Source organism: Mya arenaria, chromosome 1, assembly GCF_026914265.1.
Source record: "Mya arenaria isolate MELC-2E11 chromosome 1, ASM2691426v1".
In the NCBI taxonomy this organism is placed as follows: Eukaryota; Metazoa; Mollusca; class Bivalvia; order Myida; family Myidae; genus Mya; species Mya arenaria.
Genome location: NC_069122.1, coordinates 5,379,446 through 5,399,860, shown reverse-complemented (window position 1 = coordinate 5,399,860; position 20,415 = coordinate 5,379,446). Strand labels below are relative to the sequence as shown.

At 34.9% G+C, this 20,415-nt stretch overlaps 2 protein-coding genes across 2 annotated transcripts; both read right to left on the bottom strand.

Annotated features, from left to right (window-relative positions):
- Positions 1 to 1,236: 1,236 nt before the first annotated feature.
- On the bottom strand, positions 1,237 to 13,795 carry LOC128232137 (calaxin-like). The gene is made up of 7 exons (XM_052945564.1): positions 13,638 to 13,795; positions 10,711 to 10,872; positions 10,011 to 10,115; positions 8,967 to 9,055; positions 6,867 to 6,932; positions 5,010 to 5,114; positions 1,237 to 4,132 (listed from the first exon to the last, which is right to left on the bottom strand). Exons 1-7 carry the CDS (start codon positions 13,726 to 13,728, stop codon positions 4,073 to 4,075), a joined length of 678 nt encoding a protein of 225 aa, XP_052801524.1. The 5' UTR covers positions 13,729 to 13,795; the 3' UTR covers positions 1,237 to 4,072.
- A 355-nt stretch (positions 13,796 to 14,150) lies between these two features.
- LOC128240905 (uncharacterized) lies at positions 14,151 to 16,867 on the bottom strand. Its single transcript, XM_052957897.1, has 5 exons — positions 16,753 to 16,867; positions 15,919 to 16,030; positions 15,410 to 15,529; positions 14,644 to 14,722; positions 14,151 to 14,298 (listed from the first exon to the last, which is right to left on the bottom strand). The coding sequence occupies exons 1-5, from the start codon at positions 16,830 to 16,832 to the stop codon at positions 14,207 to 14,209; spliced, it is 483 nt and encodes a 160-aa protein (XP_052813857.1). The 5' UTR covers positions 16,833 to 16,867; the 3' UTR covers positions 14,151 to 14,206.
- Between the last annotated feature and the right edge of the window lie 3,548 nt (positions 16,868 to 20,415).

The window sequence follows — 20,415 nt, the reverse complement described above, 5'->3', positions numbered from 1 at the left end:
AACCTTAACTTCAACTTATAACTGCCCAAGTATGTCAAAGGTGGTATATTCATTAGTATGCTTAATTATGTCCAAGATTAATTTGCCGCGAACAGAAATTAACACCCTAATGACAACTGTCTTACACTGACCACGAAACCACAACTTAAGTGTTAAACGCCTGACAATATGATCGCCGAGCTGTGTTATGGAACTCACGAAAACATAACTTAACTTTACTACGTAGATACGCCATGTATAACACTGGTATGCGTTAAATATCACAGTAGTTTGATTCCCATCAAACTTCGGTGTTAGATATGCGCACTGCACGCCTTTCAAGAGACATTTGTCAACAGCAGACGTCAATAAGCAGGATTCTGTATAGAGTAAAAAGATACAACATGTAAACTATACGTTTAACGTCACAAGCAAAAAAAAAAAGATGCTGCAATTATTAATTAATTAATTAACGATATTAATTGCCACGACCTTCCGAAAGAAGAACGGCGAAGAGTACTGTAACATTTTCCCGATTTTTTTTCATTCCATCGTGGACATAACTCGATAAACATTGTAGCCATAGTTACTGGACTTACTATAACAATGTGCTGTTACCATACCTCGACTTTTTACTCGAAAGTGTTCCTGGCTGAAAACGTCGAAGTCAAATATCAAAAATGGGCTTGATTTTCTATTCATTTTTGTAAAACCATTTTTTCTAATCGGATTGATCATATTATTTCGTTCTAAGGACGCTCCATGACAAAGATCAAATACCGTTCTTTTAGCTCATCGGTAGAGCGTTCGCTTCGGGTGCGGAAGGTTCCACTGTGTCCTACCAAATATGCCGAAATACGTTCAATAATGGTATCAGTTGCTCCTTTGCCTTGGGCTTAGAATCAGAGGGTTGTACTGGGAAAATTATAGAACTCGGTACGGGTTAGAACAACAGGAGCGTTGTCATCCTGGTATGGGTGCGTTACACCGAGTACCAATTATAGAACCAGTGAGTCTATTCGAAGAGCTATGGTATCGCACTTGTTCCTTCTGTTGCTTCAACACTGATATTGTCGAAATACATAGATGACTTGGAATTCCACTCACTTTAAACGCATGCCAGAAATTGCGGTCTCTTCAATAACATGTACTTCAGTACTTCGCATTTTAATACAATTATAGTCGTGATTGCACCGTGGGCTTACGCCGTAAGACCATTATAAACTATAAAATCAAACACAATTTATAGCAAGAAAGAACACTTTAAAATAATTCTTTATTAGCAGAAAAAACAGTTAATCACAGCAGTCGGCAAGGACAAAACGATAAACAATAATGAGTTTACAAATATACATGTACAAACATAGAAAATTTAAATATGAAATATATGTGTATATTATATGTTAGGTAATGTAATAAAAAATGTAGATACCATAAATGAAAATTATATTTTTTATTATGAGAAATTTATTAAATTAAAAAAAATATATATTTTGATGTCTTTTTTTTCAAATTGAAAAAATAAATTAACTTGATAAATATAAAAAAAATCATCTTTATTCAAATATCATGAACATGATTTGAAAAGTGAATGGTGGTTGTTATAAAAGAAGAATATGGCTCATTTGTTTGCAAAACTTGATACCTGTATTGAATAAAATTTCTATCTAAACATTCTGAAATAATAAAATTAAGTGTGTAAACATGCTACTTTACTCTAAGATTTATTTCCTAACTATAACTTATCTAACTGCGAGTATCAATGTGTATAAGCACAGAGTATTTAAATATTAAAACCAACTAAATCTGAAATATGTAACAAAAATGCAATAAACGTTTATAAGCCAAAAAGGATGAAAACACATTTTTATATATAACACATAATTGAAGTGGTATTTTGATACCTGGCCATAATATCACGAAAATACTTAAGTCAAATCTCAAACTCAGTCTCAACTCATTTTACCACATAGCATCAAAATTTATTAAAAATCATACATGTTTTTTACACCTTTTAAGTGCATTCTATCATACAATATGCTGCCTTATAATGGTCGAATTCCAAGGGAAAGATATTCTGCAGCCAAAAATGTATTTGAGTACAATTCTGTATTCTTTATAAAATACTCAAGTATAATTGTGCCCGGGACTTAGTTTTCTCTGAAATATTGATAAAATCTTTTTATCTACACATGCTATGAGAAAATACGTTTTCAAAAAGTATAAAAACCTGCAGGATTCTGCACCATACAAGTCTTTTTTTTGGTAAAATGAGTTAAGATTGAGTTTGAGAATTGACTTGTGTATGTTTGTGATATTAGGGCATGTACTTGATTTTTAACCGTATATCTTTTAATGGCTTTTTTTTTACAAAAATAATATGGAACAAAAAACACATTAAGTTGTAATTTATTACATGTCTGATTCCTATACTCATTATTTGAGTATTTTATTTCTTTGCCTTATAACATTTCATTGGTTTGAAAATTGTCAACATTAATTTTATAATTAACTTGATTCTATGAAAATTTTCCTGTTTAATGTACATGTATGTCTTGTTTATCGAATATATACTTTATACTATACAAGATTCGCTATGCACTGAATGCATTATTTGAATAAATGGCCAAGATAAAATGTGTAATGTAGCACATACATATATTTAAAAAAATGTATCTTAAACGCAATTCATTGACCTTTTCCACAATTATTTACTTATAACTTTTCATATGGTGAATTACATTCTAAATGAGATTTAAGAGAATACTAAATAAATATATCAAATAAAACCATATATGATGTCGCTATCTTGAAATAACTGTTATAACATCACTATATATTTTTTTATAACGTTTTATATAACAAGTGTAACTACTTATAACCTGAGGTCATCAATGAATAGCGTTTAAAATGTGCATGATTTAAAGTGTCTTTTTATGTATTTAGCGCTGAAAAACATCAAACTACGGTAGTATTTCATGATATAAATAGAATGTCACTTTCGTGGTCATTCAATAAGAAATGTAAACTTATTCATCAAAATTGAGAAAATCTCACCATGGCTTGTTTTTATCAATTCTAGTAATCTTTTTCTTGTTTAACAAGTTCCATATTGAGTGACCACCTATATAACATTTGCTATGTCTAAAAATGTCCATGGCACCTTTTGATTTTAGGCAAAAATAATGCTGTTTGAAAACAGCAACATTGGAAAGCCAACATATTAGTCATCTTTCAAACAGAAGAAAAATCATTAAAAAGTAGATAAAATAAATAAACAGGATATAACTCAAAGAAAATAATATGTACATTGCATAGTTTACTGTCAAATGTGCACTTTTAAGAGTTCAAATTCAAGCCTCGCCAAAGGAATCGCCAAAGAGATTTAATCATTTAGTACAGCTTTGACAACCAAAAATTCATTACACAAATTAGAACAGCAAAATGCTCATTATGTATCGAAAACCACCGTCTAATTTTCATTAAGTTATTAAGAGGTTTTATTTAGTAAGTCATTTAGAAGCTCATGTATGCTAATATAGAGGCATTTAATAGGCATTTCGCTCTGAACACTAAGAAAGTTAGCATTTATGTTTGGTCTGCTAAACAATTGGTCAGTAACAACATAATCATTAAGATGATAAAAAATAAACACAGCCTATTTCTCAGTTTTTGTGAAGCTATTTTTTCAACTTTCTTGCAGAGACAACTAAGCTTCCAAACAATCTATTTTTTCTAAATTCTTATTTATATCATTATGCATTCAAATTGCTATTAAACAATGTTTAAATTTCATGATAAACCAAAGTAGAATTGATAGCAATACATGTATATATAATTATCAAAAAAAAGCAATTTTGCTCTGGAATGTAAGTTTAACAAAAAATCATACCATATTTGTAATTTTATATTATGGCTCACTGCAAGATAGTAGAAAGATAACTTAAGAATTATACTTAAATGTTACCATTGCATAAGAATTGACTGACTTCATTAAATGGGCCCTTATTTACACTCAATTATTGTTTGTTTAAAGCACAATACAGAATCAGCAGCAAAAAATTGAGTATTTGACTTCCACTATGCTGGCTGTCTAGAATCTGTGTTTTTTCTGTTTGTCGTCTGCAATCAGCTCCAAGAAACTCTCCCTCGTCTGAAAAACAATGATAAGATTAAGAAATATGTATGGAAAGAAACATCATAATATGTTCAGAAGGTTGAGTATACTTGGTAATTTCCCTACACCGCAACTTAAAACAATATTGCCTTTAGTGGGCGTCATTTCATGCTTTCTGGTGGTTTATTGGAGAAAGAATTGTGGATCATATCTTGATAAACTCAAATTTCCAGTATGACAACATATTGCTAAAACTTGGTACAATTTTTCAATTAAATATCAATTAATTGTTGGTATTGATAAATTATAAGTCTGAAAGAATAAAATGTATAGATTATTTCAATATATTTCACCTTGTGAACAACAAAAGTCAATATTTCACATGTGGCAAAGCATGACATATAACTTTGGAGTTTCACTTGTGTGAAATACATTTCAATCTTACACTGAAGCAAATAGATGTCATCTTCCTGGGATAGGCTTATTTTGTTGAATGGAAGACAGGGGTTGCAGAAAAATCGCTGAGACTTAAAAGATGCTAAAAGAATACCATATGAATACATAGGAGAATTCAAGGGCCATAACTGAGTACAAAACAAAACTAGAACTATCACAGGAGTGACACATATCCCCACACACTGCCTGCATAAACACTGGAATGGTAAACTTATGGCAAAATCTATTGTGAGATACCAGTATGAGATTATGAGAGAAAACCAAATGTAGGAGTATCAAAGGGCCATTACTGTGTGCAAAAAATGACCAGAATGTGTTCCAGAAAAATACACATCCCCTCTTGTAGAAAATGCATCTCAGATGGTTCTGTTGAATTTAGGTTTATTGTTGCAGGGACTTACTCTGGACAGGTAAGATGGGACAGCTTGGTTTGAGAGAGTATAGAAATAAATCAAACCTTTGTGTTAGGCAGGCATGGTCCCAAGGCTTCAATCAGCAGGCTTTCCTCTGCTACAGATTTCATGTAGTCCTCAACAGAAACACGCCCGTCATGGTCAAAATCCTACAAAAGCAGAAAATCTCATTTTGATTCTATAAACTTTTAAAATAAGCTGTCTTTCCTCAGCTACAATTACTTCATTTGGTCTTCACCTGAAATTCGGCTGTGGTCAAAAACCTTGAAGAAGAGTAACAGAGTTTCATAGAATTCTCTTCATCAATTAATATAAGCTTTATTTCCAGTCAATGATATCACCAACTGGCCTGTTATACAGTGGTCACATAAAGCTGATTTTGACTCCCATTTGAAAAAATCATATTTCAGTTTTTTCATATTTACGGTCGGAAAATTGATGTTCTATGACTAACAGCGTTACTAACACTTTAAAAAAATGAGTTTATCAACATAAAACTTCTATTTTCAAATGTAAATATGAAATCTGCGATCTGCGCTTTTGTCAGCAGACTTATATCACTGGTTTCCAGACATTTATGCAAAAATTGGCTCATTCCAATACCAAAGATAAAAAAGTTGTCAAAACAATCACGGCTGTGAGAGTGCAGCTTTAAAGGTAAAATACATGAGCCAGTCTTGATATTTGACACCAAGAACATGTGAGTTATTCAACAGCACAATGATGCATGGTCACCAGCAAGACCTCTGGCCTATTATAAAGTTATGGGATTAATATCTTGACCCTCAATGGAATGCACATACAGGATCAAAGACATTCCTATGTATGTGCAATTTTTAATCAACGCTTGACCATTTTTGCCCATGGTAAGACAACCGTAGCCATAGTCATTAATTTTACAAGACTTTGCATCAATTAATGATATAAACGTACATGTTATGACTTTAAACGGGTATTAAGCTGACCAATGTTGTTGTTGATGGGATATTTACGACCATTTAAATTACAGTAATTGTGTGAAAAATGTAATTTACCTCGAGAGCAATTTGTCATAGATCACAAGTGGATTGTGAAGATAAGGTTTGGTCATTACTGTTATTAGAATTCAACCTACATTTTCAGCCAATGAATTCACAAATAGGCAATCATTAAGTACTAGGCTTAATCAGAATTCCCACTTGTGCGTGTGTTTAAAGGTCCGCCTACTGTCACTCATCCAATGTACACTCCCTGCGCGAGATTTTGCTTTGACAATGTGTCAGCCAATGAGTTTGTTTTCTAAGACAGCTAGATGACCTGAAGTAATATTTTAGTGATTAAGAAGGGCTCGTTTCCTATGCCCACTCCTCCAATTTCAAATCATGGAAATGTTACTTTATGTCATCTTACTGTTTCATGACACTCATTTCTTAATGTTAACCCAAAAACAACTTTTACAGTACACTAGAAATAAGTTCCTTATTTCAAATGAAATAAATCATGAGATTCCATAGACATCTTTTTCTAGAGTTAACCATATACAAGGTGATCTGAATGCTTCAGCTATCTAGGGTTTTAGCTTAACAGTTGTGGGAGGGTGCTGCATTCTGTCCTCTTTGGTAGCACCTGTCTGCCCTCATGGAGCCCAGTGTGTGCACCTTTCTGCCCTTATAGAATTAAATACTTGAGATAATCAAATATTTACTTTCTTTTGATTAAGAGGCAGTTGAAACCTAATATTGAAACCTATTATTTCAATGAATTAAACACAAAGTATAAACATGCAATGTTCTGAATTTGCCTTTCTTATACATCAGTCACATCTTAACAGGCATCTTTATTAAGAACTTGGACAATTCCCTGCAATATAAATCATATTGCATATTGTACATTTATGTTTGTCTGTAATTATTTGTTCTTACAATCTTCTTGAGGGCCATCTCCACAAGGTCTTTCTGCATCTCTTCAGCATCCTCCTCTTGTTGGTGCTGCAAGAAGAAGAACAACATTTTCATCCTCATCATCATTAACATCTTCATCATTAACATCATCATTTTCATCATTATCAATCATCATCATCGTCATGGTTGTCATCATCATCATCATCATCATCATCATCATCATCATCATCATCATCATCATCATCATCATCATCATCATCATCATCATCATCATCACTATCATCATCATCATTAGCAGCAGCAGCAGCAGCAGCAGCAGTACCATCACCAAAGACAGCACCTTCATCATCATCACAATCACAATCACCTTTACCACCACCGCAACCACCAACACTATTTTTTGTTAATAATAATTAAACTTTAAATCTATCACCTATGCTTTAATCACTGCTGGTTTTAGTTTATATTCATGAATGACGAAATAAAGAGCAGATTGAATAAGACCTCTTTAAGACTACTCGGTACCCTACTATCTGAAAGCAAAAATGGTGTGTTCAAAGAACCCAAAACAATAAACATTTAAATGTTGAAAGCTTTTTGAATGTTGACAAATTAAGCCTTAAATTAAAATTTTGTTTAAATGTTTCATAAAACTTGACTTTTTCAGTCTTCGCTGCCGTTAGGGATATGTTCCCCAATTGTAGACCTAGAGTACGCAGAATTGAATCGCACTGTCAGTTGAATACTTTTGTTTTTATCATTAAATTTAAAAATGAACTTAACATCTAAAACTTGTCACCTTTTAAAATATTCAGGGAAATTTATATTTGATAACATCAAACTTTAAAGCAAATAAGTTCATTTATAAAAAAAAAATAGTATGAGCAATAGGGATCAGTTTTCAATGCTGGTCAATGTTGACAAGTTTATTAATGATGTGTATTCTTCATCACCATGTGTATAATAATTGTGGGGAGAATGGCTGAGTCCTTAGTGAGGTCTCCATAAATGAAAAACAAGAGTATGAAATACCAATATGTTTGTCAAAGTTTGTGTCTTATAGCAGAAATCATGCAGACTGACATACGAATCCCAATATGGTGTCCAAGATTGTTTCCATAACTTCATTATCGATAATCTGATGACAAAACATTGATTTTTTTCTACAAAAAAATAATAAAACTAACATCAACAGGAGTATTCCTTATTTGTTAAATTATAGAATCCCTCAGTTTCTATGCAGAAATGACCTCCCTCAGTTTCTTTGCAGAAATGACCTCCCTCTGTTTCTATGCAGAAATGACCTCCCTCAGTTTCTATGCAGAAATGACCTCCCTCAGTTTCTATGCAGAAATGACCTCCCTCAGTTTCTATGCAGAAATGACCTCAAGGTCAAGGACAATGTCATTGCACAGTCATAAAAACAATTATTTATTTTAATATTATCATTAATTATGCTCAATTATAATAAATAATTGTAACAGAATTTTAACCTCTTCACAAGGCCTTTAATCAATCTTTATACTTGTATTAACATCATAAATGACGTCCCCATCATAAAATAACGTCATTTCATCTTTTTTTTATCTGTAACTAGTGTAATAAATTTATGACATGTTGTCATAAATGAAAAATGTTGAAAATGTGTGAGCTGTATAGCGACCTTTTATGCAATTAACACTATAAATCATCAAAATTTATTAAGATTTATGATATAAATATTTAATATGATTTATCACTTTCATGGACATTCCATATGAAATTTATTTCAACTTTTTTACCAAAATTGATAAAAACTTGCCAAGGCTATTTTTTTTAATCAATCTTAGAAAACTAATTTAATAAATTCCATATTTAATTAGCACATTATAACCTCTATCTATCTATGCCATGAAGGTTTTAGGCCATAAAGCACAGACATGATGCAACCCTGTTCGCAACCTATACATTGGACCCTTTTTAATGCCCCTACAGTTTTTTAATTTTTTTTATCAAACCTGTGACCTCTTGGTTGGCAGTCGAGTGTTTTAAACATTAATGATTGAGCTTGTAAATCATCTGAACACTTAAACAACAATGCAACTACAAGAAAACTAAAAATTTAAATTCAAAGGGGCTAACCTGTACAAGACAGTTCTTCAAAAGGAGGTACATATCCTCCCTGGAGATGTAACCGTCCTCCCCGCGCATCGAGTACACACCAAAACAGACTGAAAAGAAAGAGCTTTTATAAATATTACAAGTAAGATATAAGCATTTCTTTACCATTTTAAATGAAACATAGAGCAGTGTACGGCGCTTATGGAGCCCTGCCCTCTGTCATGTACCAGAGTTTGATTGAGAGTTTAGTATCTTAAAACACTTTGACAAATCTTTTCACAATGTGGCCGTCTGACGGAGCACTGTCAAAACATTATTTCGGGAACAGATTTGTTAAAGTGTTTGATGAAACTAATGACCTTACCAAATATCGGTAATAAAAACAAATGCGGAGCTCTATAAGCGGCATAGACTGCCCTTTGCTTCATTTAAAATGGTGTTGTAAAAGAAAAGTTATCTTTGATTTAAGTCTTCATTTTAAGCAAAATGTTGCCTTCCGACGTAGCATATATATGATGTAATTTATCATGTGGTATACACACACTGGCTGTCAAGGGCATGATTCTTTTGCTTTATAACATTTTTAAACCACCTTAAATTTTAAGACTTATTTCATTTTTATACTAATTTGTATTATACCAGTCAAAAGGAGCCATATTTGATTTCTCGGCCCACTTGTATTCTTGTATAATTTCTGACATTTTAGACATAATAATTAAATTAATAGGTTTCCTAAAACACAATAGACACAAGAACGCACTTAGCCAATACTTGTTCATTTTTTCTTGCAAAGCTTAAAGTTGGTGTATTATAGTGAATATTATGGTTCCTGCATAGTTAGATTTTTTATTTTCTCCATACATAAAGATAATAACATAATTATAATCAGCAGGTTTAATTGATACCTATTATGTACACGATAAATGTTGTTGACAATAAAACTGACAACAATATCAAGACTTTAACCGCCATTTTTTTATTCAAAAAGAGAGGAGTTAAAATGATAATACATTACAAGGTATCAGATTTTGTCACAATGGACAAGTTATACGAACAGACACTTACATCGGGACTGTTCATCAATGGCTCCCTTGAGGAAGATGGACATTCCAAGCACCCACTCCTCTTCACTCACATAACCATCGTTGTCTAGATCAAATGCCTTAAACACTGAAACACAGACAGTGGTGCTATAAAATACCAACAAGAGTTATACACTAAGATTTTACAATTTCAGGCTAACTCATCTTGATTTACCAAACCATCATTATTGAGATCAAACATTTTTAAGTTGCACTCTCACAGATGGATGGTTTGACAACCTTAGAATGAGCCAAATTTGGCGTAAATGTCTGAAATCCATTGATATAAGACTGCTGACAAAGAATCAGATCACAGTTTTTTATATTTACTTTCGAAGATTGATGTTTTATGCCAAAAAATCATTTTTTTTACAGCTTAAGTAACGCTTTTAGCCACAAAACTTCAATTTTTGAATGTTAATATTAAAATCTGCCACCTTTTTTTTGTCACCAGTCTTAAATCACTGGTTTCCAGATGTTTTAGCAAAGATTGGTTCAATCCAAGACAATAAATAAACGGAAAATCTGTGAGAATGCAGCTTTAACAATATGGAAACAAAACAAATTACACTGTACCAATATATGTACATTTATTAGTATAGATTTTATATAAATATGTTACTTATCCCTGTCATTGTTAAAATTGGAAACTTTTTCATCTCTATACTTATAGGTCTCCTAACCTTTATCCATCAACACATCATCCGTCATGTCAAAATGTTGGTGAAGGATGTCTCTAAACTTTGTCCTGTCAATTCCTCCTTTCCCTCGCTTGACCTCATTGGGCGCTGTCTTTGTGAATTCCTTAAATAACTGCAGAAGTCTTTCAATCTCCTGCTTGCTAACTGCAATTCACAAAATGCATGCATTAGAATACTATATTATTTATTAATTATTGGCCTGCATAAGTATGCTTTGTGCATTAAACCCACCGCCATCTGAGTCTGAAGGAAGAAAATCTTGGTACTGCATTGTTATAAAAGGTAACATAGAAGGAATACTTTATAAATGCTGCTAGATTGATTGATGTTTATTGAGGTGAAAACACACTCATATATATACATAATACAATAGATTTACGTTAACATAATTAAATATAAATATATTACCCTCTCAATATCACAAGAACACCAAATTCTGAAATTGATACAGCAGATCCTAATGTTGGGAATCGGTTCCAGTTTGACCATAGATAATTGGTTCCACTGAAGTAACTGATTATTGATAGTACAGTCGGTTACTGACAATACCTTAATTGTAGTTTGTTTCTTGTACAATAACTCGTAATAGTTAACTATGCTTATGTTATGTTAATTAGTGTTGTTGTTGTGTTTTTCTATTTATAAGCAGAATGAATAAAACTATATCTTCACAACTAAAAATAACTATGCACAAAGCACTGTCCGGACTACTGGCTCATTACTCAAGAAATTTCCGAGATTTAACAAGACATAAGCTGTAGTTCATTCTTTTAATTTCAATATTTCAATTCAATTAAATGTTTCCTCCCTCTGACGGTCATATCAAATAATCAATGTATCAAAGGCATTTTGTAAACAAAAGTAAAATAGTATATGCCCGCCAACATTAGTTTGCATATTTTTTGTAACACAACCAGCGAAAAAAAAATTAAATTTTCTTTTGTAGCCGTTCCTGGCTTTTTCTTGTGAAAACCATAGTATGTCTAGACTCTCGATGGGGTACGAAAATATTTTGTCTGCTTTCGGCCATATTGTTAAAGCTACACTCTCACAGATTTACCATTTTTACAACTTTTTTATTTTTTGTCTTGAAAAGAGCAACTTTTTGCGTAAATATCTGCAAAGCAATGTCATATAAAAGTCTGCTAACAAACGGTTACTAACGGTTTAAGAAAAATGCATAAAACATCTATTTTTTAACTTAAATATAAAAATCTGATTTTTTGTCAGCAGTCTTATATAACTGGTTTCAATGGATTTTCGCAAAAATTGGCTCGTTCCAAGACAAAAAAATATAAAAGTTGTCGAAACGTTCAATCTGTGAGATTGCAGCTTTACTGATAACAACTGAACACATGTATAAATGAAGTAAAAAGAAGAAAATACGTGGAAAAGGAACTGCACGCAAATAGCGAGAGGAGAGTCCAAAACCAACTCGCTGGTTGAATCAATGATCGATTATGATCGGCGACAATTGATTGTCACCAAATTCAGGCCTAAACAATAAATTTTTGATCATAATAAATCATTGGATTATTGTGATCTTAAATGAATACACAGATGAAAATTTCAAACATTGTCTTGAAAATAAATTGAATCTCTTTAAAGGTTGGGTGGGTGAGGATTAGAAATTATTATAAGCAAACATATTGTGGTGCAGCGACGGCCGCCCCTGACACACAGATTTCAGCACCTCTCTGCAATCAGGTTTACTTGCTAGGCTAGAGCTATTTGTGTTTCAATCTATGTCTAGTAACTGTATCAAGTTATTTAATAATATTTTACATATCATCTTTACAAATGCTATAATCCCCTATATAGTTAACCATTTGCTCAGTTCCTAAATGTTTATCCCACAGGTGATCGTCACATAGCTTGGACACTAAAATCTGGCCCTTCAGTCCTTTGATATTGTTTATAAAGTAATAATATAATTTTACTTGAAAAAATATCATCATCATTTGAGCATTCTGGCGATGTGATAAAATACTGAGCGCCAATAGTTGTATTGTGATTTGGTATAAGAATACCGTGTGTTACATGAGTTACTTCCCTTTGTGTTAATTTTGCCATTGTCTCTGAAATAAAGTTAAATTGTTCGTTGGTGATTCTTTCTCCTTACTGGCGGAGGGCACGTAGCAGTCGGAAAAGCTTTTTACATTTAAAACATTCAATTTTAACACTTGGTTTAAAAGAACATATTAAAAACAGACACAGATAATTTTAGATGCCTCCCAGTCTCACAACGGCTGACTGGAACCCGTTGAGAGAAGGCTGGTGGACTCCGTTTGATGGTAGACGGTTCCAGAGAACGATGGATGCTGGATAGAAGCTGTGTAGATAGGCTGATTTTCTAGCTGATAATACATAATAGCTTATCCTCTAAGGGTTATCTGCCCTAGTAAGTTAAAAACTTAAGCACTGCCGCATGCTTATCAGTTCTAGTTAAGATATCATACAATACATTTCGCAATAAATAGTTAGAGCACATTCAGTGTAGTTCTTATATTTATATTTCTGACCTCCATAATATAACAGATAAGAGCTGGGAAAATTACTGGTTGTGCCCTCTGTGGAGTTTCATGATTGTCTAAGTGGGGGATAGGCATATATATGTCAACATGGTGATTGATAATCTTTTAGAGCAGAGTCACCCGGGCAGCGTTTCTGCGGCTTTCATATAATAATATTTTTTCAGTAAAACTCTCAAAATTGTATTAAAATGTCATGGTATTACTTTATAAACAATAGCAAAGGCCACATTTTAGTGTCCAAGCTATGTGACGATCACCTTTACTTTATCCGAAACAATAATCCGAAAACGGTGCGACATTGGGCACCTGTCAGTCTTAGATTGGCAATTAAAAAGTTTTTTTTTTTTTAAACTTTTCGGTCCATCTTATACTTACAGTGACAGGTTTTCATTTTACATAACGAATCTGCTTTATGGGCCATCTCCTGTCGCTTTGTACCGAAATGTTTCTTCGTTTTGCCTGGCATTTCTGATTTTGCTGTTGATATCAATGCTGAGAAGAATTGTCAGACGAAATTGGTATGCTCATGTATAGTACTTATCTATTCAAAAATAAACAAAAGAGATATTTAATCTCTAAAATTTCTTACAAAACTGTTATTATAATTTATTTAATCATTTAGCGTATAATTGATCCATATATATGCAAAAAATTATCGTGATTGAAATATAAATTCGTCTATTCAAATGTTATCAGGCACAAGAGCTTTCACAGTTGCTATGACAATAATTGGTATGACTGAGTAGCGAAAGATCTGCCTATTGTCAGAAAAGCTATTTTTCTTGCGGAAAGGACCTTTTTTGAAACGTTCTTGCAGTTTACATATACCGAAACGTTCCGATTGTATGCCTCATTTTCAAACATACACTTAAGAGAACGAGGCGGAAGAAAGTTGTTTTCATTTTATTTATCAAAATCTACAAAACTAGAGTCAAGATAAGGAACTAGTATTTTGCGCAGTTGTGGGAGGAATACTGGGTGCAGATGCGGTCATTTGTTGTCTCTAGGAAACCAGCGGTCGTATGAAGATTGGCGCCTGGAATGGTAGACGAGGTTCACATTTAAACATTTTTTTCATTGGAATTTCGTGTGTTGATTGAAAAGAAAACGGTCAGATATTTTCCGGTTCATTTTAAAAGGTCACGGTTTGTCACATGTGTTTTATCTGTGTAAGACAGAAGAAATGAGATGTACTGTCACAGTCCACTTTAACAGTCGGATAGTTCAAAGATAAACATTTTTGTTCAATAAATATGCAGAAATTTCAATCGGCGTAGCCAGTAATCAAACACGTTGAAATCCATGCATGGAACAACTAAAACTAACAATAAATTTGCAAACATAATTATATATAATCTATATCTAGCAGATATGGTTTGACCTTCAAGGAGGTTCCTCATGTTGCAGTAGTTGGTTGACTGGTCCAGCACTGCGTACCATGTCTCCGAGGTAGAGTAGCCCTATAATAAGACAAACAGGGCATTTAGGAGCGGGGTAGTGTGCACTTGGATCGTGACCCCTGCCCTACCCCCTTTAAATTGTCCAAATAACCTTCCATGTCAATATGGTAGAAAAGCCTACATATATTACACCAGAATGCAGCAGCTTATACTGATAATAGCCAAGCTTGATTTGGGGTAGAAACCCAAACCGCTAAACCACCTTAAGAGCCCATATTTATGTGGCTCCCGACCCTCAAGTTGCTCATCAATGTGAACTCCCTGAACCACCCCGCAGATGGAAATACATATACCAATTTTCGATGTGGGACAATGTCCCGTTTCCCTCTGATTTGGAGGTTTATAATTGTTATTAATCACTGCCAAGAGGATTGAATTAACCGTGACATTTAATATCTTATAAATGGATAAAAAGATAAATCAATTAGATCATTTAGGAAAATTGGAACTGGGTGAAATTATTTTTTGAAAGAAACTCTTTTTCAATATAACTGGTATGACTTTTCATTTTACACAAGATAAGCATGTGTTTAAAGCTATCGGTTGTTGTTGTTTTGTACTCGTCGTAAAAAGTAGAAAACCTAAATTAATATGTATTTGTATGCAACGACCATATGTTTGCCTTTTTAAGATGCTTCCGAGTAATGCATTGAGGTAATAGTTCTAAAAGTAATAGACGTTACGTACGTGGACAGCGCAGGTGCCCGCCGTTGTACCGGCAGCGAACGTAAACGTGATGTCATCAACGTAATGATGTACGGGAGTCTCGTGGGTCAGCGTGATCTTAAGGTCAGCATCGCTTTTCACCTGGAAACATGAACAAAAAAGCGTCATGCGTGGCACCTTGAATGACATGCTGTTATCGATTTGGCATAATGCCCCGCTGCAAAAGTAGATCTAGGTAAATTTCTGATGAAAATTAAGTATTTGACGCAGTTTTGCGAGGAATACTTAATGCAAATGTGGGCATTTGTGGTCTCCATGAATGCCTCGGTCGTATGAATATTGGCGCGGTGACTTTCTGATATCGATTTGGCCTAATGTCCTAAATACTTAAGATTTTTTTTTTTTTTTGAAAATCAGTCACTCAAAATTATTTTAAAGCTGTCAAAATAAACGTTATTATATTTTGTTTTTATCTAAGTGTACATGGGTCGTAAACATTTTTTAAATCATGACCCATAAACAAATCTTACCGTGTAGAGACATTTCTCGCCAGCACCGTTTGGGCAGTTTGAGGCGTCATGCCAGGTGTTTGCCTGGGTTACAAGCGCGGTCTTGACATCACTGCACGACTGACCAATCACCCTTACAATACAAATATGAAGGTTATTACATGACGTGCTAACAAAGTTTATAAACAGTTTAAATTATGTTGATAATGGACAACCTATACAGACTGTACAGTCAATTGGCGGCGTCATGCTAGAACTTCAATACAGGGCGCTACTACCTGACGTCACTTCCATAAAACTATCACTCATTGTAACATTATTTATTTCATTAAAATCAGTTTCCCTTTACTCGCTTCTCGACGTTACGATGTGTGCGTTCACAGGGTAATGAAACTAAGTGAACGTCAATGATATGCTTTTACTTAAAAGCACATTTTTCAAGAAACATATGGCCAATTTATGTATTGACATATGATGACATAACCAGTTACTGCTAGAAGCAAAAAGTGCATTTATAGATAAGTGGTAACACGAACCTAGCTTATCTTGTTAACCAGTTATTATGTTACTATTAATTGGAATTCGCAAACCATAACTAGTTAACCTGCTAGTATATAGCTAAAAAGGGTAAAAGGTGGCAGTTTTGGGCACTTTCAAGCCCACTTTTAGTCTTATGATATTGATTTTTATAAAAAAAGTAGCGCGAATATTAACTGGATAGCTAATAGTTAATAGATAATTATCGCGAAAACTAAGTGGTTAACTCGAAACAATTCGCGAACGCTATCAGGTTATATCATACGGCAGTAAGAGGCCTACATAATTACAAGTACAATGTAGGAATATTCCACTAACCAGTCGAGCTTGCATGAAGCGTGGATAGGGCCGGCCACAGAGTAGCCGAGAAGACAAGCTAGAACTATAATCCCCTGCATGGCTGAACTGTATGCTTGTTCTAACGGCGACTCAATACAATTAGGTAATGTCAGGCAGCTCAGGTGATAGCGCCTTTTATGGCCCCTTATCAAATTGGGGACATATTTTGGGACACAATATGATAAGAAAGTACTTACGAAATGAGACATGGAATAAAACAAAATTGAAAGTGTGTATTTCTAGCATGTTTTATGAAGTACAAGTATACATGAATATCTAAATTAATACAGGATCGACGTACCAGGGGTATTTTGAACTGTTCGCCCGTACACTTTTGTGCTAGGTGTCGACAAAAGAAGGTCTTTCTTTACTTCGGTCACAATGTGTTATATGTGTGGAAGCGAGGGCGTCGCCTGATTTGTTTTCGAAGAATACAATTATAAAGGAACAATTTTCAAGTATTATGTACGCTAATATTCAGTCAGATGAAGTCCAACTCTAACCAATGAAAAACATATATAATAAGTATTATGTATAAACAGTTTACACCCGTTATACTTCTATTATTACTTCTGATTTCGAGGTTTAAGCATTTGCCATTTTGATGGAGCTTAAATTCATTTGTACGCCCGGGCGTACTGGAGTATTCCTAGGTACGTCCTTACAATACTTAGCAATGAATGCTCCCTGTGCACTCTCATACCACGCATGTACTGTCCATCAAATACCAAGGGCAACATGTGTTCCTTATCATCTATTGGCGTAGATAGTTAAGAGTTAACGGTCATTCGCGTTCAAGTTTGTCCTAAATTTTGAATAGCGATCATTTATGACATTTTTGTTCTTAACTTAACTAGTTATAAAGATATATTCCCTGGAAAATTAATCAGAAGGTCTATGTATAATCCATGATTTGATGGCGTATGGCGTAAATTATGGGAACATACTTTATGTATATTCGATGACATGATGGTGTACGACGAAGATTCTGGGAAATTTGTCCAAACAGGCATATGTACATTGCCTGACATGATGGCGTATGACGTACATTCTGGGACATTTGTCCAAACAGGCATATGTACATTCCCTGACAAGATGGCGTATGACGTACATTCTGGGACATTTGTCCCAACAGGCATATGTACATTCCCTGACAAGATGGCGTATGACGTACATTCTGGGACATTTGTCCAAACAGGCATATGTACATTGCCTGACATGATGGCGTATGACGTACATTCTGGGACATTTGTCCAAACAGGCGTATGTACATTCCCTGACAAGATGGCGTATGACGTACATTCTGGGACATTTGTCCCAACGGGCGTATGTACATTCCCTGACATGATGGCGTATGACGTACATTCTGGGACATTTGTCCCAACGGGCATATGTACATTCCCTGACAAGATGGCGTATGACGTACATTCTGGGACATTTGTCCCAACGGGCATATGTACATTCCCTGACAAGATGGCGTATGACGTACATTCTGGGACATTTGTCCCAACGGGCATATGTACATTCCCTGACAAGATGGCGTATGACGTACATTCTGGGACATTTGTCCCAACGGGCATATGTTCATTCCCTGACAAGATGGCGTATGACGTACATTCTGGGACATTTGTCCCAACGGGCATATGTACATTCCCTGACAAGATGGCGTATGACGTACATTCTGGGACATTTGTCCCAACAGGAATATGTACATTCGGGCATATGCATATTCCCTGACAAGATGGCGTATGACGTACATTCTGGGAAATTTGTCTCAACTGGCATATGTACATTCCCTGACAAGATGGCGTATGACGTACATTCTGGGACATTTTTCTCAACGGGCATATGTACATTGCCTGACATGATGGCGTATGACGTACATTCTGGGACATTTGTCCCAACAGGCGTATGAACATTTCCTGACATGATGGCGTATGACGTACATTCTGGGATATTTGTCCCAACAGGCATATGTACATTCCCTGACAAGATGGCGTATGACGTACATTCTGGGACATTTGTCCCAACGGGCATATGTTCATTCCCTGACAAGATGGCGTATGACGTACATTCTGGGACATTTGTCCCAACGGGCATATGTACATTCCCTGACAAGATGGCGTATGACGTACATTCTGGGACATTTGTCCCAACGGGCATATGTACATTCCCTGACAAGATGGCGTATGACGTACATTCTAGGACATTTGTCCCGACAGGCATATGTACATTACCTGACAAGATGGCGTATGACGTACATTCTGGGACATTTGTCCCAACAAGAATATGTACATTCGGGCATATGCATATTCCCTGACAAGATGGCGTATGACGTACATTCTGGGAAATTTTTCTCAATGGGCATATGTACATTGCCTGACATGATGGCGTATGACGTACATTCTGGGACATTTGTCCCAACAGGCATATGTGCATTCCCTGACAAGATGGCGTATGACGCACATTCTGGGACATTTGTCCCAACAGCCATATGTACATTGCCTGACATGATGGCGTATGACGTATATTTTGGGACATTTGTCTCAACGGGCATATGTACATTGCCTGACATGATGGCGTATGACGTACATTCTGGGACATTTGTCTCAACAGGCATATGTACATTGCCTGACATGATGGCGTATGACGGACATTCTGGGACATTTGTCTCAACAGGCATATGTACATTGCCTGACATGATGGCGTATGACGTACATTCTGGGACATTTGTCTCAACGGGCATATGTACATTGCCTGACATGATGGCGTATGACGTACATTCTGGGACATTTGTCTCAACGGGCATATGTACATTGCCTGACATGATGGTGTATGACGTACATTCTGGGAAATATGTCTCGAGAGTAGGGGGCAGTGCTTTGTTAGTACGTGTATGTTCCGCATTGCGATGTTGATAATGCCTTGTGACTACGTGTATGTTCTGTATTGTAATGGGGACAATGCTTTGTGGGTAGGTGTATGTTCTGTTTTGCTTTGGGGACAATGCTTTGTGGGTACGTGTATGTTCTGTATTGCAATGTGGACAATGCTTTGTGAGTACGTGTATGTTCTGTATTACAATTGGGACAATGCTTTGTGATTACGTGTTCTGCATTACAATGCGGGCAATGCTTTGTGAGTACGTGTATGTTCTGTATTACAATGCGGGTAATGCTTTGTGAGTACGTGTATGTTCTGTATTATAATACCGACAATGCTTTGTGAGTACGTGTATGTTCTGCATTACAATGCGGATAATGCTTTGTGAGGAAGTGTATGTTCTGTATTACAATGCGGGCAATGCTTTGTGAGGAAGTGTATGTTCTGTATTACAATGCGGAAAATGCTTTGTGAGTACGTGTATATTCTGTATTACAATGCGGATAATGCTTTGTGCGTACGTGTTTGTTCTGCATAACAATGCGAATAATGCTTTTTGAGTACGTGTATGTTTTGTATTGCAATGCGGATAATGCTTTGTGAGTACGTGTATGTTCTGCATTAAAATGCGGGCAATGCTTTGTGAGTACGTGTATGTTCTGTATTACAATGGGAAGAATGCTTTGTGAGTACGTGTATGTTCTGTATTACAATGCGGGCAATGCTTTGTGAGAACGTGTATGTTCTGCATTACAATGC

Excerpts from the sequence above, each read along its gene's own strand:
- LOC128232137 (XM_052945564.1), bottom strand. The coding sequence starts at position 13,728 with ATGCCAGGCAAAACGAAGAAACATTTCGGTACAAAGCGACAGGAGATG. Across the intron at positions 10,873-13,637 it reads TAAAATGAAAACCTGTCACT|TTAGCAAGCAGGAGATTGAA; the intron begins GTAAGTATAAGA and ends TGTGAATTGCAG. Across the intron at positions 6,933-8,966 it reads TGAAGAACTGTCTTGTACAG|CACCAACAAGAGGAGGATGC; the intron begins GTTAGCCCCTTT and ends TTCTTCTTGCAG.
- LOC128240905 (XM_052957897.1), bottom strand. The coding sequence starts at position 16,832 with ATGCAGGGGATTATAGTTCTAGCTTGTCTTCTCGGCTACTCTGTGGCC. Across the intron at positions 16,031-16,752 it reads GCTTCATGCAAGCTCGACTG|GGTGATTGGTCAGTCGTGCA; the intron begins GTTAGTGGAATA and ends TTGTATTGTAAG. Across the intron at positions 14,723-15,409 it reads CGGGCACCTGCGCTGTCCAC|GGCTACTCTACCTCGGAGAC; the intron begins GTACGTAACGTC and ends GTCTTATTATAG.